The following is a 25,151-nucleotide window of genomic DNA, read 5'->3' on the forward strand; positions in this document are numbered from 1 at the left end:
CAACACACTGGTTTGTACTTCAATTATATATAAAGGTAGACTATATGAAACTGTACGGTTATTCCTGCTTCTCGTCTCAATCAAATGAAACAGACAAATCACACATTTTTATATAGGCCTAGAGAAGGTGTGCTTTTACCCGCTCTCTGGGCTGTTAGACATACCTTTGTGTTCTTAAGCATCATTATATTAATGCAATAATATGAATAATATTCGTACAAAACTATAAAAACACTTAATTATGATATCCATAACATTGTCGGAAGCTTTGACTCGGTTAAAAGATATTGGTGCATCGGTGTAGAAATGTTAAATAATGGAGATTCAAATGTAGAGCAATCTCGCAGTTTGACTGCACTATTATATGATTTGAGTTATTATTGTGTTTTATGTTTGAATGTGTTCCTTGACGGTTCAACTAAGGACACAAATCACCCCAGGTCCGTGTCACTTGTTTCTAGTACACCTGCAAACCGGCGTGCACAGGAAATGCCACGTGTACCGACTGCGCATGTGTGCGGGGATCCTGCGTCGATCCTGACTTCCTGTGCGAGAAAAGGAGGATTTTGACGATTGCTTTCGCCTGGGCCTGCAACCCCCAGAACCACTGGGAACGGCCCCAAACATGCCTCTCTAATCCCCGCAGGTTTCGGATTCAGTAGCCGAGCTGGTCCACCAACACAGAACCGCTTCTCCCAGGTGGCTCTGCTGTTCACAAGCTGTAGAGGCGTGTTATTCACCGAGCAGGCTGCTGTGGATTTGAGCCTGGTGTCAGTTTCAAGATGTCAAATTCTGGGTACAGCTCACAGAATGGTGCAGGACAGCCTTACGCCAATGGTGAGTACTGCCCCAGCTGGCGTTGGTTTGGGTTTTATTTGTTTTTCACGTTGTATAAAAACCTTATAGTTTAGTTATGGCGTTAATGTGTGCTTATAATCGGCATATTGATTCATACACAATAAATAGTAAGTAAGACGGGAAGAAAATGTAGTAACAAAATGCGAATCATATGAATCGTGAGTTTAAAGGAAGTCACATGAGAAACCTTGATTTTTTTTGTCAGTGTTTAAAATGTTGTGCAACTTCGCTGTTCCGTTTGCCAAGTTTCGTGATGTCATCGTGTGACACCTAACCTAAGTGGAACTGTAAGGCTCGGCGCTTTGCTTTACAAACCTGTTGAAATACATTATCTGTGTGTGGTCCGAGGGGTATTTTATTTACTATACAATCGATAACATCTGATTGGAATGTGATATCTCCTCTCCCCAGGGCAGATCGAGATAATGGAAGCTTTGGAATGTGGAATGTAATATCATGTGTTTCATGTTGCACACTTTGTGTCTAATTAATATCTCAGGATTCCATATTGATTTTGGGCGATGTGTGTTTTCCATCCTCTGAAAATCGTGATGTATTTTATTGACTCAGTTTGTTGACCTTTTTATTTCTGAATTTGAGTGCAAGTGTTATATTTTGTGGAACTTAGATGTAAGATAATGTTTTCTTACTTACTCAGTATGGTCGATATATCAGCATTTTAGCTCAGTTATCCTTGTTTTAAATTGTATTCTTAGAGTTTGGGTATACACATGACATTGTACTACAGCTTACCGTCCTAAACTTGTCAAGCAGCAGGATTCTTTGGCAGCTTTCACTGTGCTTACTGTACATGTGGCATCTTTTAGGAGCTAGCAGTGGGAGGGAGAAAGCACATTGTTAAAGGGTTTAGAAGCTCATTAGAGTATATAGAGCTATCACTGTTTTGCAAGATTTTAAACAGAAATAGGTGTTTTTCGCAGCATGAAGAACAAGTCATTGCCTACTCTGCGACTTCTCCTGCTTAATTCACAATGATGTGTAATATTGCTTAAATGGTTATATGGTAGTGATGTGTTTCTTGGATACAGTTTGTTTGTTTTTAAACTAAAGTAAAGGTAATTTGACTGGTATTCACTGGAGCTGTAATGACAAGTTGGCAGGAGCATCTTGTGCTTATTCATCATTCGATACAGTGTTGCTATTGGATATATTCCACAGCTATACTTCACATTCAGGAGTGTTTTCTGACTTCACCCAGTTATGCTTTTGAATCCATACCTAGGCAAATTACCAAATTTAAGTTTGCACTGATCTTAAAACCAAATTGAGAGGATTTTCAATTTCCACAGCTGCACTTCAAAGGTTAAGCGCGTTTCCTGTTTGTTTTGAAACTGTTTTCACATGTAGTCTGGTTCTGTTTTGTGTTTGTATTTGTTTAATGACAGTCTGCAATTTGACTGACTTGTTTAATAATGTAAATGGTCCTCAGCATGGCCTCAAATAACATGGGAGGTTTCAAAATGGTAGACCGTTCGATTTTCTGTTTTGTTCTACAGACAGTTTTGATTGTCTATTTCTGTTGCTTTTTGTGATAAACCGATGTGAAATCTAATCCTGAACTAACACAGGTAATATCTCCACAAGCAAAAGCCACAAATCAGTGAGATCCTCTATGTAACGCAGCATAGGTTAGGACTAAGTGGAATTCAGTTGTTGCCCAGGCCTTTTTTCTTTTTCTATGGTCATCACCCTTGACAGCTGGTTAAGGTCTCATGTTTCTTGATAGTCTTCTTCTGGTGTCCTAATCCTTAAGTGAAGAGCAGCATTACAACCTCTGGAACCAGGTCAGTCTTTGAACTCTGAATAGTATCTCTGTTTTCACCAATGAACCAGCTTAAATCAGTGACTGTCTCTGTCTGAGTAGTGTATTATTACAAAAGATATTTGGATATAGTTTTAGATCTAGTTCACCCTTTCTCCACATTTTTTTTTTTTTTAACTATACAAAGGTGCCTTGTTTTGGGGTTTTGTGTTTTTCTCTACTCTACTCTAACTGTTCCCCAGAACTCATACTAAGGCTACTTGGATTAATATTTTGTGCTCTACAAAAAAGTGCACAATTTGTTATTTTCTGTTTGTTACGTCTCTTCTCTGCAGCCTTGAAAGAAATATCCTGCTTTTACTGGCTTACACAGTTCATTTGATATTTTTTGTAATGCAAATTATGTTTTTATACATAATCATTGATGAGAATCCCTCGATAGGATTCACATAGAAACTATGTAACAAATAGCTCTGCAAGAGAGCCCCAAGCTGTCTTGAAGTGGATGGATCGTGCCTGAATGAAGCATCAGCTCTTGATGACTGCAATCAACTGCCTCATGCATTAGATCTTCCTGCTCTGTAGGAACAGAGGGATTCCATTTATCTTTGGCTGTAACAGGGTCCTATAATCTTTGTACTCTGGTTAGAGGCAAAATTAATTATAGTTTGTGGTTCTTAGTTTTGGTTTTGCTTTGCTTTTTTTCATTTTATTTTTTTCTGTATTTGGACAATTGAACAATATATGTAATTCTGTTTAATTCTATTAATTACTTATTATGAATTAAGTATGTCCTGTGTAGCACATTTACATACTTTACAGTTCATTTTTCAAAAACAATTTTGAATTGGTGCTCTCCCTCTTCATAAATGAGTTGCTTATGCTGTGCTGAACATATGAAAACATCACGGTTACTGGAAAGGTAATCTGTTGTGAATGCACAATACCCTCCAACACACTCATCCTATCTTGTTCTTCCTCACAGGTCCCTTACAGAACCCAGTGGTGATGCAGCCACCAGGACAGGTGTACAACACTGCAGTCCAGCCTCCATACGCAAACCAGATGCCAGTCAAGGCGACTCTCCCTCAAGGTCCAGGACAATATAACTGCGGCACCTATCAGAGTGCACCCTCTGGGACCTTATCTCAGGGACCCGGTCAAGGTATGCTAAACAGGCCTCCAATGGGGCCACCACAGCCGCTGGCACCTCAACATCAAGCTGCTTCAGGTTCCAGAATGCCCCCACCACTAGCACCAGCCCACAATTCAACCCCCCCCCCACCATCTGCCAATCATTTCTACCCTGGGACCCAGAACCCACCTCAGTCAACCTGGCAATATGGCATGCCTCCTCCCATGAGTCAGGCTTCGGTGGGCTCTGTAACAAACCATGTGACCTCAGCACCCAGCTCTGTACCAAACCAACCTTCACCAGCAGGATATGGCATGGCAGGGTCCCCTGTCTATCACAATGCTGCACATCCTGGGCCTCCTGTCTCACACAACAGCTATAGTCAGCCTGGTAAGTAACGTTTTTGATTAAGTGTAAGTAATCCTCTGCACTGCTACAGAATTACGTCTTTATAATAAGTTGGACAATGAGAACATTGACTGACCACTTGTAATACATTTGTTCTCCAAGATGCCACAACTGTTAAAACATGGTATCCTGACTTTTGTGCAATATCATTCAATAACCTCACAATTAGTCACTAGGTAGTGTTGAGATATGCAAAGTGCAATTCTAATTACACTTATTTACCAGTAATAATTTGTCTGCACAGCACTGAAGTGAGGTTTGTAAACCAAAGTTCACATCAGCTGTCATTCAGTGATTTTTTTTTTATTTTTTTATTTTTTAATTAATTCTGCCTCAACAGTACTTTTCACACATTGGTCTAGATTGGGTGTTTGAACAGGGAAAGACAAGACATTATCACACCGAGTTGCTTCGTACATGGCCAGCTAAACCACACAATTTCCCCAGTAATCTGGTTGTCGAATTGCACTGAAAGTCCACAGCTACAGCATGACTTGGCTATCTGATGTTGGAAGTGAACATTGCCCTGTGCTCCTGCCTAAGAGAACAACTTGGCTGAACTTATCTCTCTGACAGGGTTTTTATGACATAACCCGCTTACAAGAGAATGGAGTCAAGGGCTACATTTGAATAAAATATTAGTTGCAAAACCACTGTTGGTTTAATCTAAACAGTTTTCCATTTTGGCCCCCACAGAGCCATTTTTCATTTACATTTAAAAGAGGCCTTGAAGTGCAGATCAAGGATGAGGAATATACACCATTGCATTTGATTTATATTAGCGTTGATCTCTCCACTAGGATGGAAAATGTTATGATGTAAATGATCACCTACAATCACAGCTATGGAGTTGTTGTTTTTTTTAATGTTATTTTGCTTTGTCTCTACACAGCCACAAACAAATCTGTAATATGGAGGTAGTTTTATTACAGAGAAATGTGATTTAATTAAATTGATCAGGCTTTTACTTGTACAGTTTCTTTGATTGGTTCTGTACTACTTCTCTAATGCCGTTCCTTGTCTCAATGTGATTTGTTTATCATACATATTTTCAGAAAGTCTTAGTTATTTTACATTTGTGCCAATAGTGAGATCCTCCTTTGAAAATATCCATGTTTTAATGCTTGTTTTCACTACAATATCTGCTCTGAAAACCAACTAACAAAGATGGGCATGGTAGTTTGTGTGTGTGGCTATCCCAGGAGAAGGCCAGAGTGCTGTTAAGGGAATTTGTTTCCTAAATAAAGGCTCAGCGATGGGGGATCATAACCTGTCATGCAAAGTGCTCTTTTAAAAGAAGTGCAAGTCATTGCAGCGGCTGGTGTAATGGACGGCTGTTTGCATTTTTTATGAAAAACTTGTTACACTGGAGCCTCTTTACAGGAGTACCTGGAGTACTTTGTCCTGCCTGATGAATTTACTCTTATACATTTAGCTGCTTTTGCTGTTATTTTCTAATTTAATGTGCTTAATCTCCACATACTCTAGAAAAAGGCCTTTTGAAGCAGGTGGTGGAAAAATATGAATTTCCAGTGGAAGACCATGCTAGATATGACTACAATTTGCATCTCTTAATAACTTTGTTCATGGGAGAAGTCTTTGGGCTTATTGTTTTGCCTTTCAGGGCTACAAAGCATAAAGCAGATAGACAATAAGATTGTTATTTTAAATGCAATTCTTAGCTATTGTTTAGTTATGCAAGCCAGTCTCAGTTTGCTATAATGTATACACGTTTTACTTTTCTTTACACATATACAATCTAAGATGCGTCTCTGTGTGGTAGTATGGAGAAAACATTTCTTTACTTTTCTGATTTCTTGACAGGTCCTGCCCCTCCTCCAGTGAGCTCCTCTGCATCTCAGCTGTATCATCCTGGTAGACAAGCTTTTGGGCCTCCACCAGCAGGAGCCCTGACCCCAGGAATGAGACCCACACCGCCCCCTACTGGCTCCCTGGGCACTGCGACCCCACCTCCCCCTCCAACCTCCCAGCGTGAAGGTATGGAATCGTAGTATCTTAGAATAAAGTGAAAAATAACATCCTTGGGTTTGCTGCTAAATATTGAAACTATCTTAAATATTTATTCCCCCCCTCATGTTTTTCTGTTTGATAACTCATTGCTTCTTCTGTTTGATCTGCTTATTCAAACCAGCATCATTCAGTTGGTGGATTTGCCTTTTTTGTTATTTTGTCTTCTTCCTAATACTTAGATATATGAACTGCAGAGAGAACTGCGTTTTCTGTTGAACCTTGTCCAAAAGCACATTCAAATGCATAGTTTCCCATGCCAACACAGCATAGGTCCAAATGATTTGTAAATCATTAAATATTTACATGCCTGGAGAATATGTGATGAAGATTAGTTCTCTTTAACTTTGAAAGTGTCCTTTCTTGTTTATCACATTAACAGAGAGAGCTTTCCCTTCCCCTTCCTCCCTCTTTCCATTGGTTTCCCTTGTATTTTTTACTTTTTCATGCCAGACGCTCATTGTGGGAATAGTGATAATAGCTTGGTTCGGGATGAGTGCCCCATGTCATCCCCCTCAGAGGACGATGATGAAGATTGTGATATTGAGCGCCCAGGTGTGAGGATCATCCCTGAATGTCGTGATTTCTTGTCCCGTGTCATACTAGTGTCTGTGCTCAGTGTCTTGATAATAGATTCATTTCACCCTTGCCTTCCCGACCTGATTGTGGGACTTGTCCAGTGAACCTCTGACCTCGTCCTGGAGAGCCACCGGCATTTTTCTTTTGCATGAACTGATTTTAATCAGTTGATTACTTAATTTGGCAAAATTACCTCTGTATGATGTTTTATGTTCTGTATAAAAGCTGCTGGACTGTGTCTCCAGCTCCGGGAGTGAGTTTCGCTGAATTTCCCTTGTTCAGTGGAGTGCAGAATGAGAAACCCTCTTACGTTCATCGTAGTTTTGGTCATTTTCCTTCCCATCCTTTGCATCCGTATTGAAAAGAGATCCAGTTCCCCAACTGGAATTTATGTTGTTGACCTGGAACACTGCAGATTGCATTCTGATATACTTCTCCTTAAACTATGTTCCTTTCTCATTAAGCAGGTATGTTGATTAGGAGTAAAAGATACAAAGAGAAAGCTGTTGCTTGAAAACAGGCATTTTCCATGTTTGTGTTACACTGCCGCTTGAGCTTGTGATGACATGGTTATTTCTGCTTGAATACCAGGTGTGGTCCACACACCCACCCCGAGTGACAGCGCGCAGGTCCCCAACAGCTTTGACTTCCTGGAGTCTGGGGGCAGGAACATGGGTAAGAGATTGTCCTTTTTGAAATCTAAGTTACTTCAAATGTAGTTGAATACCTAATCAGTTGTAGATATATATTTTTTAATCTGTTATGGAAGCAGCTACGATTGTTGATTATTCTTTGTTTTGAAACAAATACATAGCAGCTCTGATTTGACATTTATCCTTGATGCAGCTCCATATCCACCTCAGCCTGCAATGATGGGCAGGTCAATGGGCCACTCGTATCCATCCTTACCCCCTGGATACCAGAATATGGGCACTCCCCCAAACGCTCAAGCAATGCAGCCTCCAAAACAGCCTTATCCCCTTGGACCTCAGCCATTTCAGCAGGTACACCCGTCGACCACTAAGCCTTGCATACCTGCATCTTGCATTCAGACATGGTGCTAAAGGAATGTTCTGTAGGAATGCAGTTGTTTGAAAATGAGAGCTGCTTTTGTCAGATTGACCCAATTTCCAAATATAATTTGTTAATAGTTTTGACATTCTTATCTGCAGAATTTAATTCTGTGTCGGAATATTTGAACTCATCTAAAATATGCTTCACAGGTGCAGCCTTGTATTCATTTTTTTAATGTTTATGTTTAGAAATACATTATCTTTATTTTTAAATTATGACCCTTGTGTAAACCAACCTTAATAATAATAATAAAACAGGAAGAAGGATAACAACAATTTTGGGTATGCAGATGGGTTAGGAGAGCTCCTGTTGACTGACTGTTGTTTTGTCTCTCAGCCACCCGTAGGTCCTGGCCAGCTGACCCCTGCAATGGGAGGTTTAAGCCTGCAGCAGTCCCAGACTCCTGAATCCCTGAAAGCCATCAATCTCCTGCAGGAGCGCAACCTGCTCCCCCCTCGGCTGGTGCCTGCCCCAGTGCCCTGTCTGGCCCAGGACCTGCAGAGACTCAACTGCAGCCCGGAGTAAGTCCTCTGCACGGCCACGCAGCACCTAACTCAAGTGAATACTGAACCAGATGCATTCACAATAACAGGGTAGTACATGCACACACGCACACATGCATGTAATCTTATAGAGCATCCAAGAAAGAAAACAGGAGACACTTCTTCACACAGAGAGTTGTCACAATCTGGAACAAACTCCCCAGCGATGTGGTTGAAGCTGAAAATTTGGGAACATTTAAAAACAGACAGTCTTGGATAGTCTTGGATCACTTAGTTATTAATGGACACCAAATGAGCATGATGGGTCGAATGGCCTCCTCTCGACTGTAAACTTTACGTTCTTATAACATTGACAACAAAGACAGTTCAACTTATGGAATCTTCTTTCAGTTATTCAAGTTTTTATTTGTATTAATTTGTTTGTATACTTTGAATCCTTTGTCTAAATATATATTTATTTTAAATGGTGAGACCATATGAAGTATACCAATATTCTATTCAGTGTCAATGTATGTATGGTACAGAAGGTGTGTCAGACTGCCAAGTGACCTATTTTTTTTTACCCCCTCTTCTTGTTTAGGGTCTTTCGTAGCACCCTGACCAACATCCCTCAAACGCAGTCTTTGCTAAACAAAGCCAAACTTCCTCTGGGATTACTTCTGCATCCCTTTAAAGACCTCTCGGTAAGACCTGTTCTCTCAACTCATTTGCTTAGTTACTTGGTAAGAAAGGACAAGCTGCAGGAGTGTTTTACCGTTAAGCAAATCTCTCAACATTTCTGTTGTACAAGTGTTTGACTTTGAGTTACCTTTCCATCTGGACACGATTGTGTGCATCTGTGCTCTCATGTGAACTAGGCCTGTGCAAATGTATCAACTGAATTTACATCGATGGGCCTGCATTTACCTATATTGTTAAGCCACAGGTGAAGTCTCTCATATTACAATCGGAATTCAAAATGTTGGCATTTCTTTAAATCTGGTCGGGCGTTAAGAAATTCCAGTTGCTACAAAATGGAAACGGTGTATTAGGCAATGAAGGAGGTGAAAATGCATATACCAAAAAGCACATTACATTAATTTTGTATGTTCAACTGAATATACACTTCTGTATAATAAATTCATGTAAAATTACAAAGTAGTGACATGCCCAGTGTGAGGGAGACCATGATAGTAATACACCTTCTTGGCTTTTGTGTTCTTTGGAGATTGTAACCGAGCAGTTTCTAATTTCAGCAACTGCCAGTGGTCACCTCCAGTACCATTGTGAGGTGCCGCTCCTGCCGGACTTACATCAACCCCTTTGTGACGTTCCTGGACCAGAGGAGGTGGAAATGTAACCTGTGCTACAGAGTCAATGATGGTAAGGAGGCACACTTGATCAAGATGGAAAAATGTATCCAGTCATACTTTATCTAATGCAATGTCAAATTATGTTTTTTAAACTGAAGTGTCTGTAAGTAGTGGAAGGTAATCTTCTGTGTCCTGTGTGTTTGTCCTTCAGTTCCTGAAGAGTTCATGTATAACCCAGTGAGCAGATCGTATGGAGAGCCACATAAAAGACCAGAGGTTCAGAACCCCACAATTGAGTTCATTGCTCCTTCGGAATATATGGTGAGATAAGTTTAATTTTATTTTGCACTGATGCTTTTATTATCATTATTGTAATATTAAACTCAAGCTCTGAGTTGTATTTCCATCCGAGAAGCAACATCTATAATAGCGTAAATGACTAGATCGGATTTAGCTTTTTTTTTTTTTTTTTTTTAGTCATCGTTAATAAATAAGTGAATTAAGGTTTATACCCTTTCTTTCTGTATTTTCTAATTTTAACTTGAAGTGCAATAACCATTCAGCAGTTGTCTTCCTCCCAATATCTCAATATGTCACATGTAATGTCAAGATCGATTTTGAGCTGTGTGTGTGACATAAGAATATTACAATGTTACTGTTCTTAGGAGAAGTTTGTCTCAAGGATTGTAGTAAAACAGTACATCACAAATGTCTTACATTGTTTTCTAGCAGAAACTTATAAGTAATAAGTGATAAGTAATATAGCTTCTTCTGTAAATATGAATAAAATATGCAGATGTGATTAAAGAGTTCATTCATATTTGAGCTTTTAGCTGTTGTATTTGAATGGATCTTGCTGAATAACCCTGCCTTGTCTAATATTACCATTGTGTGTTTGCAGTTGAGACCCCCTCAGCCTGCTGTGTACCTCTTTGTGCTGGATGTATCCCATAATGCAGTGGAGACGGGGTACCTAAACATTGTCTGTCAGTCGATTCTGGACAATCTTAGTGCGTAAGTCAACAAACAGTCATCCCCTTCTACTTTTCTTTTTCTTGTGTGCGTTTCATTAGCCTAGCAGAACCTACAATATATTAGACCATATCCATATGACAGGAAAAAGGAAACTAATGATGAGGAAATTTGATTTTGAGTGTTAAACCAAATGATTTATTAACTCAAATTTGGTTAAATCTCCAGTGTAAAGTCTTCACAAAACTGAATCTCAATGGTAGCAGGGTAACTATGGACATTGTGTAGAGTGTGGTATTGCTGATAACAACCAAACATGGCTGTCAGTGATTAGAAAACCCAGGAAGCCTGTGCCACGAAGAAAACGAGTATGTGAACATTCATGCACTTATACTAGTGATTGTATCTTTAATATCTTCATTCACTTCTGCTCCTATAAATATCCTAAAGCCCGATAGACCACATGCTTTGAATCATCCTTCGACATGGTCTCGTTCCCATAGGCTTCCAGGGGACACCAGGACAAAGATAGGCTTTATAACCTTTGACAGCACCATCCATTTCTACAATCTTCAAGAGGGCCTGTCTCAGCCCCAGATGCTGATCGTTTCAGATATTGAAGGTGTGTGGAATTTTCCTGCAGACCCGAGGGGACAGAAAACAACCGCAGCCTTTAAGCCAAATCTCATTCTCATTACTCACTAATAATAAGAGCTATGGTGTTTAGTTTTGTTTTTATCCTGTCCACTGTTAAACATTGTTTTAAATAAAAAATAAAATGTAATTGAGCACAATGTTGGTGAATCCTGTGAAGTTTTAGTGTAACCCTTTGGAATATGCTCTCAGTATATTTAACAGCACACAGTGCTAATGCAGTTTGTATTGCATATCTTTCTTTTTGATGACTTCAGCCCTTTTTGTTTTTGTTCTTGTTTAATCTTCCAGACATTTTTATACCAACGCCAGACAGCCTTTTAGTAAACCTCAACGAGTGCAAGGAGGTAAGATATGTTATATTTAAAAAAATGATCATATTTCCTGCTGCGTTACTGTCTGTTCTCTGAGCAAGTGGATACACTGCAGTCTTTCCTCTTCAGCAGCAGAATTATAGAGATGAATGCAGATTTTCTTTAAATTATTCTCCATGTAATTGGGGAAACAATGAAAAAGCAATACATGTAACCATTCTTAGCATGCTCTTCTGAAGTGTTGTTCTACTCTCAGACATACCAGACTATGAATTGGTGCCCCTAATGAATTCATGTCTCGTTTTTGGAGAAGCTGGTGCAGGATCTGCTGAAGGGTTTGCCCCAGATGTTTACCAAGACCATGGAGACGCAGTCTGCCCTGGGACCCGCCCTGCAGGCTGCTTTCAAACTGTTGTCGCCCACTGGAGGCCGTGTCTCTGTCTTCCAGACACAGCTGCCCACGCTGGGGGTGGGTGCTCTGAAGTCTAGAGAGGACCCCAACCAGCGGGCGTCTGCAAAGGTGAGGGCAGTGGGGACAGGAGTAGCTGGGTTTCCACAACTCCAGCAGAATTACCCCATATGTTTAGTAAACATGCTGTATGGCAGCGGTAGGACGGAGCAGTTTTACTTTGTTACAGGCGAATGCTAGAATAATTTGGTATTTTATTTGAGAGGAATAATGACATTTGTGCTTTTTTTTTTTTTTTTTTTTTTTGCTTAAAACATGCATTTTTATTCATTAGTTGCTTTGTTATAAATATTAGAGTTCCTTAGAGTCCCAAAGTGACAACGGGTTTTCTTCAGCAGTTTCCCATCTCCTGCAGGCCCAGTTCCACAGTAGAGAGATTGCACCTTGGGATCATGCCCAGGACTGGTGTTAATGCCGTTGTGTTTATTCTAATTTCCAGGATATTCAGCACCTGTCTCCTGCCACTGATTTCTACAAAAAGTTGGCACTTGATTGTTCTGGGCAGCAAATTGCTGTAGATCTTTTCTTGCTGAGTGGACAGTACTGTGATTTAGCATCTTTAGGTATGTTTTTTTTTTTTCTTTCCTATTTTTCCCCACATAATGCTAATCAAAGGAAATTAGGATCCCATCAATACAAAAGCGTGCATGTGTCTCGCTGCTGTTGCAGCTTCTTGCTCATTTTATAATCACTTGACACTTAGGGGACAAATGGAATGGATTAATTGAATCGGGTCTGTAAACATCAGTAATTATCCATTAACATCCATTAACTGATTTGTGGGAGTCATTCCCCCTGTATTTTGTTTGTATTTTGGCTGTTATTTATTTCTTTTTACAATTTCAGTTTGTAACAGTTATGCAAAGTAATCTGTAAAGGTCCCTGACTGACCGAGAGATGATGTGTAAGTACAATTCAGTGTAGCTACGAGGAAACTTACTGTTGTCTTCCTGTCCCACTCAGCTTGCATATCCAGGTATTCTGCAGGCAGTGTCTACTACTACCCCTCATACCACAGCCAGCACAACCCTGCTCAGGAAGAGCGCTTTCAGAAGGACCTGAAGAGATACATCACCCGCAAGATTGGCTTTGAAGCAGTCATGAGGATACGCTGCACCAAAGGTGATCTTGAAGGGGAACGGGGGGTTTGAGGGTGATTTTTGTGCTACTGCCCTGCAGAATTTCACCTTTCTCTTGGTTTGCTGCGTCGTCTTTTCATATTGTGGGTATGATAGCAGTCATGTTTCCTCTTGCCTCTGTTTCTCTGGGCCTGGGTGTACACTGTACTCCTGGTGTCCTATATTAGTGTAACACAGCTGTTATGTGTCTTTTTTTTCTCTAATTAAATAATATTCAGATTCTGTATTCTAAACTGTGAAATTGTGGGGGGAATTTTGTCCTGCAATGATTAACTTTTGTTTAAACATTTCTCCCCCCTCTTAGGTCTTTCCATACATACCTTCCATGGGAACTTCTTTGTCCGATCCACAGACCTGCTGTCTCTGCCCAATGTAAATCCGGACGCCGGGTTTGCTGTGCAGATGTCCATTGAGGAGAACCTTGTCGATATGCAGGTGGTTTCTTTCCAGGCTGCTCTTCTGTACACATCAAGCAAAGGTAACATTAAAAAGCACGTAAGGGCAGTAACCTAATTGACTGAAAGTAAAGCGCAGTAGTTTGCAAGGACTGACGCTCAGTAGGATGGGTTAAATGGGTGAAACGGTGACTCTTATGGGGACGAATAAGAACTCTGAGTTTCCATGTTTTTTATGCCGTTTCAAAGCTAAGCAAGTGGCTTTGGAAATGGGTATTCAAAGTCCGCTAAAGTCTAGTATATATCTTCTTAATTGTGTTTGAGTCTAACAAAGCTACACATTTGGACAGAGGGGATCTGAATTTGTCTGTGGTCACAGGTGAGCGGCGGATCCGGGTGCACACCATGTGTCTTCCGGTTGTGAACTCGCTGGCGGACATCTTTGCCGGCGCCGATGTGCAAGCAATCACAGGACTGTTGGCGAGCATGGGTAAGAGCAGGACCATGCAGGGACAGCAGCCGGGTTCTCCTTCCAGGGAGTTCTGGGGGGGGGTTCATCTCTTAGTGGTTTAAAAGCGGGAGAGAGGCGTGGCTCTTTTCCAGTTTCACACTAATCAAGATTAGAATCGGATCAAATTGAGCATTCAGTTCCACAATTAAACCATTCCTGTAAATAGTCTGTGTAATATACACTCACCTAAAGGATTATTAGGAACACCTGTTCAATTTCTCATTAATGCAATTATCTAACCAACCAATCACATGGCAGTTGCTTCAATGCATTTAGGGGTGTGGTCCTGGTCAAGACAATCTCCTGAACTCCAAACTGAATGTCTGAATGGGAAAGAAAGGTGATTGTGAAATACTCAGACCGGCCCGTCTGGCACCAACAACCATGCCACGCTCAAAATTGCTTCAGTCTGCTCAGTTACTGGGATTTTCATGCACAACCACTTCTAGGGTTTACAAAGAATGGTGTGAAAAGGGAAAAACATCCAGTATGCGGCAGTCCTGTGGGCGAAAATGCCTTGTTGATGCTAGAGGTCAGAGGAGAATGGGCCGACTGATTCAAGCTGATAGAAGAGCAACTTTGACTGAAATAACCACTCGTTACAACCGAGGTATGCAGCAAAGCATTTGTGAAGCCACAACACGTACAACCTTGAGGCGGATGGGCTACAACAGCAGAAGACCCCACCGGGTACCACTCATCTCCACTACAAATAGGAAAAAGAGGCTACAGTTTGCACAAGCTCACCAAAATTGGACAGTTAGGACTGGAAAAATGTTGCCTGGTCTGATGAGTCTCGATTTCTGTTGAGACATTCAGATGGTAGAGTCAGAATTTGGCGTAAACAGAATGAGAACATGGTTCCATCATGCCTTGTTACTACTGTGCAGGCTGGTGGTGGTGGTGTAATGGTGTGGGGGATGTTTTCTTGGCACACTTTAGGCCCCTTAGTGCCAATTGGGCATCGTTTAAATGCCACGGCCTACCTGAGCATTGTTTCTGACCATGTCCATCCCCTTATGACCACCATGTACCCATCCTCTGATGGCTACTTCCAGCAGGATAATGCACCATGTCACAAAGGTCGAATCATTTCAAATTGGTTTCTTGAACATGACAATGAGTTCACTGTACTAAACTGGCCCCCACAGTCACCAGATCTCAACCCAATAGAGCATCTTTGGGATGTGGTGGAACGGGAGCTTCGTGCCCTGGATGTGCATCCCACAAATCTCCATCAACTGCAAGATGCTATCCCATCAATATGGGCCAACATTTCTAAAGAATGCTTTCAGCACCTTGTTGAATCAATGCCACGTAGAATGAAGGCAGTTCTGAAGGCGAAAGGGGGTCAAACACAGTATTAGTATGGTGTTCCTAATAATCCTTTAGGTGAGTGTATATCATTTTATCTGAGACTATTTTTGCATTTGCTTTCAGGAGATATATCGTTTACATTTTAAATTAATCAAACTGCTGACCTCCTGTAGTCTTCTGAGATCTCCCGGTGCGCTGAAATTAATTGGAATCATTATGATCTTTTCACCCTAGCTCCATATTCATCTTTTACAAATGAGATGCAAAAACTGTTAACCTGGTCAGAGACTTAGGTTTGTGGCTCCTACTTCCAGTTGTGAATGTAGAGAAAGGGAACAACCATAGGAAAGCTGGCCTGTGGCGGGGTGGGGGTGTGAATTGCAGTGAACGAGCAATGGTCTGGAGAAAATAAGCCCCTCTTTGTTTCTCCTCCTGCCAGCTGTGGACCGCTCTGTGACGGCCAGCCTGAGTGACGCCCGCGATGCCCTGGCCAACGCTGCCATTGACTCCCTGGCTGCCTACCGCTCCTCTGTGCTCAGCGTCCAGCAGCCCGGCCTCCTGGCCCCTTGGTGTCTGCGCCTCTTCCCTCTCTATATCCTAGCCTTGCTCAAACAGGTACAAACGAAGGCCTTGTTTACTCCGTTGCCATTGGTTGAAGGGCATGTGATTTGAAGATTGTGTAAAGGAGAAATAAGTGGCACAATGCTCTTTTGTTTTTGTTCTTTGGTGGCTTTATGGTTTTGTGGAGCTGTTGCTGGTGAGTAGTTTTGTTTGGATCCTATTGCACTACTTAAGTATGACTTTTGTTTCCAGAAAAGTTTCCGGACCGGAACCAGCACCCGTCTGGATGATCGTGTTTATGCCATGTGTCAGCTGAAGTACCAACCCCTCACTTATCTCATGTTAATGATCCATCCAGCTTTATACAGAGTTGACAATCTCTCAGATGAGGTGAGGAGACGACCGATCAAATAGGTTTGTGTATGAGCATTCCGTGTCCAGTTGGGTAATTTCTGTGTTGGTTTTAAAGGGCGCCCTCAATATCAGCGATAAGACCATCCCCCAGCCTGCACTGCTGCAGCTGTCCGTGGAGAAGCTCAGCCGGGAGGGGGCCTTCCTCATGGATGCTGGTTTGGTGAGTGTGCCTGTGATTTTGCCGACACATGGTCTGTTTTTGACCAAGATGGATTATAATTTCACAGTATTCAGGAGCGTATTGTAGGCACTGTAGTGTCCTCGTAAAAAAAAAAAAAAAAAAAAAAAAAGACCCCTGCAGGAAAGTAGCTCTCTGCTAAAGTACTGGAGTTACTAAAGTGATTACCTTTATGATAAAAATCAGACTGAAAGGGGGCTTTTGGGAAACTCATTAGTTTTTCAGTTTTGGTTGTGCTGTGACTATATTTGAGGAGTGAAAAATAGCATAAATAGACATTTTAATTAGAAGCTTTTTCATAATCGGATAATGCTGACTGCAATTTCAAAGTTTTATTGATGTTGCCTTTCTCCTATAAACAAAAATCTATTTAAAGAAAAATCGATCTATATAAAAAATGGTTGTTGGTCACATTGAGAGAGTTGGTATGTGACCTGAAAGACAAGTTCTTACAGAGCTGTGTTTGTTCTAGGTAATGTATCTCTGGATTGGAAAAAACTGCAGCCCCAGTTTTATCACCCAGGTGCTCGGAGTCCCAAACTACACAGCAATACCACAGTCTATGGTAAGGCAGTGTAAGCATATATAGAGACCTACCTCACTGGGGATCTTATTAGCACAGAGTAAGCTGAGGAACAATGCTTGTTTTGTACAGAATCAGCTCCCTGAATTAGACACAGCCGAGTCTGCCAGAACAAGAGCGTTCATCTCCTGGCTCCGAGAGCAGAGACCCTTCTTCCCAGTCCTACATGTGATAAGGTGAGCATGACTGCACTTTCACTTGAAACAATTAAAGGAGAACTGTTGTGAATGATGAGAATTCAAATTCCTTAGATCTCCACTCCCTAGCCCTGCTTTATACTGACTGGAGTACCATGAGACCATTCACACACAGTGCCAAGTCATGATACCGTCTCCACAGTCGCAGCATGGACTAATTCAGTCGCTAATGAAAGCTTTATTCTGGTTTTGTCTTTCATGAATCTAAAGTAATGCTCAGTGATCCCTAATTTAAATAATTGAAAATGGATTTTCTGCTACCATAAATGATAACAGCCAAGTTATGATGGTCAGCTTGTATGGTTTATTTAGCTGTTGTCTCTCAACTTTCTCCTTCATTTCCAGGGATGAGAGCCAGCTCAAAGCCATCTTTATGCAAAACATGATTGAAGACAGAACAGAATCTGCTCTGTCGTACTACGAGTTCTTGCTCCATCTGCAACAGCAAATTAGCAAATAAGAAGAATGCAGTAAAAACCCGAATATTATACGTGGTGTTGAGTGACGAACGACTGGATCAGCGACAAAGAGACAGTCTGCTTCTGCACAAGGGTCTGTCCTCAGTGACTTCAGTAGGGGCTAATCTTTAAAGTGTTTCTCATTGCCTTTTATGAAGACAAGCAAACAAGTGGGCCAACTGACGCTCACTACACTATTGGACTCTATCTAATAAATACAAGCTTATTTTTGGTAAGGGGTGGGGTAGAGGGGATTAATTGCTGAAGGAGCTTTTAGTAATAGCCTAAGCATATCTACAGCAATCCACAAAATCACAAGGAAAGGGGTTTGGAAATGGGTGCAAATCCTTTGAGAAACACCTGTAATAAAGAACTCTTTTCAGATGAAGGCAATGGGCATGAGGCTGTTTTGTTAAAGCACATTTCTGTTTCATAATAAAGTAATATATGTATTATATGCATTCTGAGATAATATTGTCTGCCTGTCGGGGTTTATTATTTCATACTTTATTGACTACAGAAGCAAACTGGCTGATAAAATTGTTTCTAAGGATTAGAAAAGTTAAACTTTTGAATTTTTTGGATCATGAACGATATCCCTTCTTAATGTTAGTTAGCTTAATTTTTTTTTTTTTTTTTTTTTAATTCTTTAAGTATGTATCGAACAAACATTTATGGCTCATCAGCAAATTGTGAGGAGATATCACGTTCAAAGTAGTGTAAAAATATTTTACCTTCTCTTCATTGATTGAGATGTTTTTCCTTCCGAGTGTGGCCATAGGTGGAGCACGTCTCTTTTTTTTTTAAATTTTATTTATGAGAAGCCCTGTATTGGACTTAATTTTGTTATTACCTTGTATTGGAACTCACTTTTTATCATAAAACTGGTGTGTTTAATATACACTATATGAAATATTTTAATATAATAGGGTAATTTCTTTAACATTCATAGAATTAAGCCATTGTGATCTTTAATCTTGCTTTGTTGATTACAATATGTTTACATTGGAAAAACCCAGAATATAAAGGTAATAAAATGTTGATTTCAGTATATATAAAATAATGACTGTGAAATTACTTTGGAAATAAAATGGGACTTTTTAAACTTAGTGATTGATTTATGCTATGGGGAAAAGAAAAACAATGTGCAGAGAAGTATCTTTTTCACAGGATAAAATGTTTGATTCAATCCAAAATAATGGTATGATGCTTATTCTCCAGACTTATATATATATGATAACCACAATGTGCATTTTGACTGACGTCAACTGACGTTGTTTCTGCACTATACTCCACAACATTCTTTGATAGCTGTTGGTAATGTATGATGTGTTATATAGCTCAGCAGCCTACCTTTTGTGTCACTTGTAGCAGTCAGTACCTTGTTGTTTTTTCCTTCTATTTCAGCTTGGCTTTATGGCCCCAGTAAATTGTCCCAATCCATATGCACAGTAAAAGTGTCTGGTCCTCAGAATATAGCCATTAATTGTGCGGTGTCTTGGAAAGCAGTGATAGGCTTATTAAGATACTGGGGTTTACAACTGACCTCATGTTTTAAAATAATATGAAAAAATCTTCAGGAAGGGAGTGCAATGACTTTAAATTTTTATTTCTCTTTAGTTTGTGTGATTATTTTTCTTTATAAATCGGTAAGTTTTATTTGGAGATGTGAGTTTCTTAACTTTTTAAGCTACTACTAAATGTCCTCCCCACTAATTTAAGGCTAATTTAATTTTGCTTTATTTTTTCATTCAAAATCTTGTCAGTATTGTTTGCAAACTGAGATTACAATGAAGGTGGGAGCCACTAAAATCTAAGACTTGGTTGTGTTGTATATGGAAAAACCCAATGAATGTACTATTACTTAAAGCAGTTAAACAACCACACTGTTCTTAGTAATAATGTTCTACACTGAAGTGAGTGGCAAGTTACAGTTTGTCTTTTAAGTAAGTTGGATATACTCAAATATGTTGTTACCACCATTTTAATTTCTTTTCAGCTTTAAAAAGAATACAGTAATCTTTGTTTAAAAATAAATAAAATTACCATTATAAATACCCTTTTAATGCTTTTTTTTAATCACTCTGACAAAAATAAAATGAAAAAGCATAATGAACATTTTCAGTTATTGGGACCATTTTATGTGGCTTGAAGTGAATATTCACAACTGAAGCCACCTGTGCAAGTATTACATAAGTTGCTGTTTTGTGCGTCTCAATAAAAATGTTTGAAGTTTTGTAAAACATAAGAAATATTTTTTTGTCCGCTCGTTAAACACCTCTTGTCAGAATTGGGCATGTTAATGCATAAGTTTGCTTCTGTGCCATTGTTTAAACCTGTTTTCTACAAGACTTTGATAACGCAAGACAATATATACTTGCACTGATGACTTCAGTTCTAATGATCTGTACAATGTAAACCCAGAAGAGATTAATTTTGTAAAGTAGTGTACATTACTGTAACAATTAAATACTAGTTCTCTATGAAGTTTGAAGATGTGTATTGATTGAGAGGTGTTGACCTGTGTTGTATTTGCTGTTTGTGAACATTACTAATTTACTTATGACATTGAGGGGATGGGGTGTCAAAATGTTAATAAATTAGTTATCAAATCTAACATAAATTAGTTCAGGAACTGTAAATTGTAAAATGTATAGAGGAAGTGGTAAATCAAGGCATTTTTGTTTTAGATTCGTATCAAGATTTTTATACCAGTGGAATATGTCACACTAATTTTTGATTAACTTTCGAGGTTGAATGCTGGACGTCATGCACAATTTCAATGATCCGTACTTTTACATTACAGGAGATAAAAACACAACCCTATGTGCAAAGTAATGATCACACCATATACGACTATCAATAGCTACTGCTGCATATAAAAGTTGTGAGGACAAATTGTACGTTTACAACACTAGTTTTAAAAGTCATCTAGCTAAACGTCAGCATTCATACTAAGACGACTCCAGGCGGGGTTTAACCTTAATGTCGTTTGTTTAGCCTTTAATAATCCATTGATTTCAGCACTACTGTAGCGATGAGCTGATCCGGACTGACTTGGGTCAGTGGTGGGGTTTTCGCGCATTGCAGGCAAGTCGGTTCTCCAAGCATGATGACATCATCAAAGTGCGCCGCCGGAGAGGCGCCTTGCCCATTGTACTGCAAGTCGCCTGGCTGCACAGTGCTCTTGTGAAACCTAATTTCCTAATTTTGAAACCATGCAGTCGTCTGAGGAAACCTCGCACAACGCTGCCGAAGAAAAGGGCAACATGTCTGCTTCGAAAAGAAGAGCAGAAATAAGGAGGAGAAAACTGCTGATGAATTCGGAAGACAGGATGAACAGGATCATGGGCTTCAATAAGAGCGACGCAGACAGCAACGGTGAGTCTCAACACGGATACTTAACAATAAAACCGGGAGGTGCAGCTTTCATTGATGTCCGTATAGAATTTAAAGTAAGCCAATAAATGAAATTAGTGCTACAACGCAGGTGAAACCCCACTAATATAAATACTAAATGTATTTAAGTGTTTTAAATGTTTTTTTTTTAAACCATATACACGTTTAAAAATATAAAATGATGTACCTACATATTTTATTTACATTCTGTAACATTACTCCACATGATCCTGGCCAACACTGCATGACGTCATCTAAACTCAACAGCAGCGACAGTATCAGTTCCTTGACGTTATGAATCTGATCATGGATATTATGACCGTCCGTAATCCGTAAACAGCGAGTGACAGCACTCACGATAGATGTGATATTCAATACTCGAATACAGATACAAGAAACTGTATCTTGTAATGTATTTATATGTATTCTGGTTAAAAATCTCTTAAATTGTGGCGTGAAACTATAATGGAAAGAAATACAGAATTACGCCTTTTTTGCTCAAAGAGAGAGCCATGACTGGCGTTCCCAGTGAGCTTTCAGTTTGTTATATCATTAACCAACCAGATGAGGCCTAAGAGGTCAGAGGTCAGGGTTGACAGGTTCTGTACCACATGTTGAACAGAATAGGAAGGATGGAGTTTATGTAGGATGGGGTGTCGAAATTAGATTTGAGCTCTCAATAGCTTAATTGAACCCTTCTAACTAACAGTTCAATTGAAGGTTCAATTAAGTAATTAAGAGCTCAGTTGTAGAGACAATCAGCAGGGCATGGTGGGCTCTAGATAAACATGCTTGCTCTTTGCCATCACTGTTGACAGTGCCAAAACAATTTTTGTTATGTAATATTTAATGTACAATCACTTTCAACTGAATATGAATCGTAATGAAACTTACTGTACTGTAGAGATCTTAAGCCAGGCAGTAAATGCTTATCCTAAATCAGTCTTTCTTTCCTTCTCTTCTACAAGATGACAGACATGCGACAGAGCTCAGAATCCCTCCGGATCACGACAGGGCAGAGGTCCTGTCCCTGTCGGCCCCGTCCAAGAGACTTCCGGTTTTCCAACATGAGATCGGGGACGCTAATCACCACATTGATGTTCCTGAAAGGAAGGGGTCCCCGCTACTGGAGGGCAGGGAGTCTCTTGCCCGGGGTTCGGAGAGTGATGGCGGTGCGGAGCTGAGGCAGAGGCCCCGGGGGGAACTCCCGGCCGACGGAGTCCCTCGCTCCCCACGCCGGGGCCTGCAGCAGTACTTATCGCGCTTTGACGAGGCCATGAAGTTGCGCAGCCAGCTGATCAGCGAGAAACCAGTCCAGGACAACGGCTCGGGCCCGGAGGAGATGGATGCCTTCCGCCTCTTCAGGCTGCTGGGCAGCGTGCTGCTGGCCATCGCGGTCAGGGTGTTTGTCTGCAAGTACCTGGTAAGTGTGGGAGTGGGGCTTTTTTGCTGAAGTAACCAGATCCATTCCAATGGATCTGGTTACTTCAGCAATGTGTGATCAACAAAAAAATGCACCCACTGGAAAAGAGCTCCATGCCAGAAAGACCAGCACTGCTTTGCAGTTTAAACAATTTCTTGTTTTATGAGCTGCAGGCCCTTCTGAAATTGTTTTCTAATGAAGCAGTGTGTGTAATTATACTCTAACTTTAGACATCTGTCTGTACAAATTTATTCAAACAAAGGTTTGAAGTATTATCATTATTATGACAGTAGTGTGTTTGTGTGACTTAACTCCCTGCCACAGTTTCGTGCTATAACCAAGTTATTCTCTTCTTCCTTGCAGTCTATATTTGCTCCATTTCTTACCCTCCAACTGGCATATATGGGCTTGTACAAATATTTTCCAAAGGTGAGTAGAGTTTATAATCTCTCATCATTATCCGTAATTAAGGTATTCATCTTAAATCTTGTCTTCCCTGAACATTTTGTTAACAAATCAAAAAGTTGTGTAACTGCTTTTAATGTCTTCTCTTATATTCTCCTCCTAGATCTGCATTCTGTTTTAAAGTCTTATTCCATTTTCAGTAATTCAGCCACAAATAATTGACAGCAGTGTATTTACCAAAAACAAAAAAGAGCAGATTTCAGACAGATTCAGACAGGATTGTAGCAGACCGTACTTTAATTGCTAGAGTAAGAATCGGGATGTAACACTGTATGTTCAAAAGCTATGTTTTAGGCATTGTTTCAAGCCTCACCTCTTATTCAGATGTTTTACATGGGGTGGAGGGGGCCTTATGTGTAATTTGGGACCTTGTGAGCAGACTGCCTTTGCTCTGCTGTTTCAGGGGGAGAAAAAAATCAGGACCACAGTATTGACGGCTGCCCTGCTGCTCTCGGGAATCCCTGCTGAAGTCATCAACCGCTCCATGGACACTTACAGCAAAATGGGGGATGTCTTCACTGACCTGTGTGTCTACTTCTTCACTTTCATCGTGTGTCACGAGATGTTGGTCCTCCTGGGTTCTGAAATCCCCTGAGAGTCTTGTGTTGCTCTGCTCGATGTGTGCTCCTCTAAATCCCCCGGCTGATGCAGTACATCACCCCCTCCCCTCCCCTCCCTTTTCCAACAGTGCGAGTGGCGGTGAAAGACAGATGTCTGGACCGCATCGGCTCTGGAACAGTGTGGTTTCAATCGTAAACCTAACATTTCTCTTGGTTCCTTCCTGCACAGTGCTGCAGCAACAGCAGACTACTATCAGACTGAACTGAAATGTTTACTAGCATTTCCAGTTTGTAATGGTACTAGTGACGTCTGTTAATAGGTGGTGATGATTAGTCTCTGATTAAAAAGGGTTCCATTTTCTTACTCAAAGGAAAGGCTTTCTTACATCTTGTTTTTATTCCACACTAAGGAGCCATGTAAATCTAGATTTATTTGACTGTTCAGTTCTGCTGCTTGTAGTATTTATTTATTTTTATCTATTGTTTTATGGATGTGTTGTTCACTTTTTGATGAGCTTAAGAACGTAATTAACTCAAATGTAAACCCAGTGGTTGGAAGGTATACAGCGACACCTGCTGCTGTAAATTGCACTACACAAAAAAAACAAGGGATATTAACTATGTACATGGTCTTTTTCAGTGAGCAGTGTCCTATTTTCAATATTGTGGTGGATTGTTTATGTTGGTATATTTAAGCTACATACTGGGCCAATATATATGGAGTTTCTTAATGGTAGACCAGCCTGGACAGGAGAGATTCCATCAAAGCAAAATGCTATGTCTAGCTGTACCAGCCGTCTAAACGAATGTAACTTACACCCCCGTTTTGGTAGCATGTTATCCAATCTGTTAAATCTACAATAAATTATTTCATCTGTATATGGGAAATATTTAAATCAGTTTCAGTGTTGTAACCATTCATATAATCGATGTTCTCTATCTATCTGTGTTTTACTCTGTTTTACTACCTGTTTTTTAAATTAAACTGTAAAGAGCAGGTAATTTCCTAATTTCATTTGAAATGTGAATATCTGATCCAGTATAACCATTATTCAAAACCATGGAAGTGTAATTGATTTTTTTGTCTATTATGGATGTATTCTTTTAATTATAGGAGTGGGTAAACTGGATTAACTGTACCTGAGAACAGACAGAACTGAATAAACTAATACAATAACAGACAGCTTTTCTTTATATTTAGTGCTAAGAGAGGTTCATGTTAAAAAATAAAGGGGGGGGGCATGAAAGAGATACTTAGACATATGCAACTGACATTAAAGAGAGAGACAATTGAGCGCTCTGGGTATCCACTTTCTAACGAGCTCTGAAGCAACAACATAGATCCTCTATCTAAAGTGTTTACGTAGTATAGAACAAGGTTAATTATTGGGAAAGGACAAAGATATACAAACTGTTTCTCATGACGTTTTCTAGTCGGAAATGCTGTTAGAGGAGTGATGATCATCATATTAATAACAAAGT

The 25,151-nt window shown here is 40.1% G+C and overlaps 2 protein-coding genes across 2 annotated transcripts; both read left to right on the top strand.

The window, feature by feature from the left end:
- Positions 1-531: 531 nt before the first annotated feature.
- sec24a (SEC24 homolog A, COPII coat complex component) lies at positions 532-18,931 on the top strand. Its single transcript, XM_066716917.1, has 23 exons — positions 532-837; positions 3,627-4,166; positions 6,009-6,182; positions 7,383-7,466; positions 7,638-7,795; positions 8,202-8,386; positions 8,949-9,051; positions 9,604-9,730; positions 9,872-9,981; positions 10,562-10,674; positions 11,136-11,254; positions 11,578-11,633; positions 11,914-12,120; positions 12,509-12,632; positions 13,033-13,191; positions 13,513-13,686; positions 13,983-14,093; positions 15,871-16,046; positions 16,245-16,382; positions 16,462-16,566; positions 17,057-17,149; positions 17,240-17,343; positions 17,710-18,931. The coding sequence occupies exons 1-23, from the start codon at positions 783-785 to the stop codon at positions 17,822-17,824; spliced, it is 3,330 nt and encodes a 1,109-aa protein (XP_066573014.1). The 5' UTR covers positions 532-782; the 3' UTR covers positions 17,825-18,931.
- A 2,016-nt stretch (positions 18,932-20,947) lies between these two features.
- On the top strand, positions 20,948-24,852 carry camlg (calcium modulating ligand). The gene is made up of 4 exons (XM_066716921.1): positions 20,948-21,203; positions 22,190-22,644; positions 23,008-23,073; positions 23,513-24,852. The coding sequence occupies exons 1-4, from the start codon at positions 21,041-21,043 to the stop codon at positions 23,702-23,704; spliced, it is 876 nt and encodes a 291-aa protein (XP_066573018.1). The 5' UTR covers positions 20,948-21,040; the 3' UTR covers positions 23,705-24,852.
- Positions 24,853-25,151: the final 299 nt, after the last annotated feature.

The sequence above is a fragment of the Amia ocellicauda genome, chromosome 11, assembly GCF_036373705.1.
Source record: "Amia ocellicauda isolate fAmiCal2 chromosome 11, fAmiCal2.hap1, whole genome shotgun sequence".
NCBI classification, from domain to species: Eukaryota; Metazoa; Chordata; class Actinopteri; order Amiiformes; family Amiidae; genus Amia; species Amia ocellicauda.

Coding starts and splice junctions, on each gene's coding strand:
- sec24a (XM_066716917.1), top strand. CDS start 783: ATGTCAAATTCTGGGTACAGCTCACAGAATGGTGCAGGACAGCCTTAC. Junction 9,982..10,561: donor TTGCTCCTTCGGAATATATG/GTGAGATAAGTT, acceptor GTGTGTTTGCAG/TTGAGACCCCCTCAGCCTGC. Junction 14,094..15,870: donor AGGACTGTTGGCGAGCATGG/GTAAGAGCAGGA, acceptor TCCTCCTGCCAG/CTGTGGACCGCTCTGTGACG.
- camlg (XM_066716921.1), top strand. CDS start 21,041: ATGCAGTCGTCTGAGGAAACCTCGCACAACGCTGCCGAAGAAAAGGGC. Junction 21,204..22,189: donor GAGCGACGCAGACAGCAACG/GTGAGTCTCAAC, acceptor CTCTTCTACAAG/ATGACAGACATGCGACAGAG. Junction 22,645..23,007: donor TGTTTGTCTGCAAGTACCTG/GTAAGTGTGGGA, acceptor TCTTCCTTGCAG/TCTATATTTGCTCCATTTCT.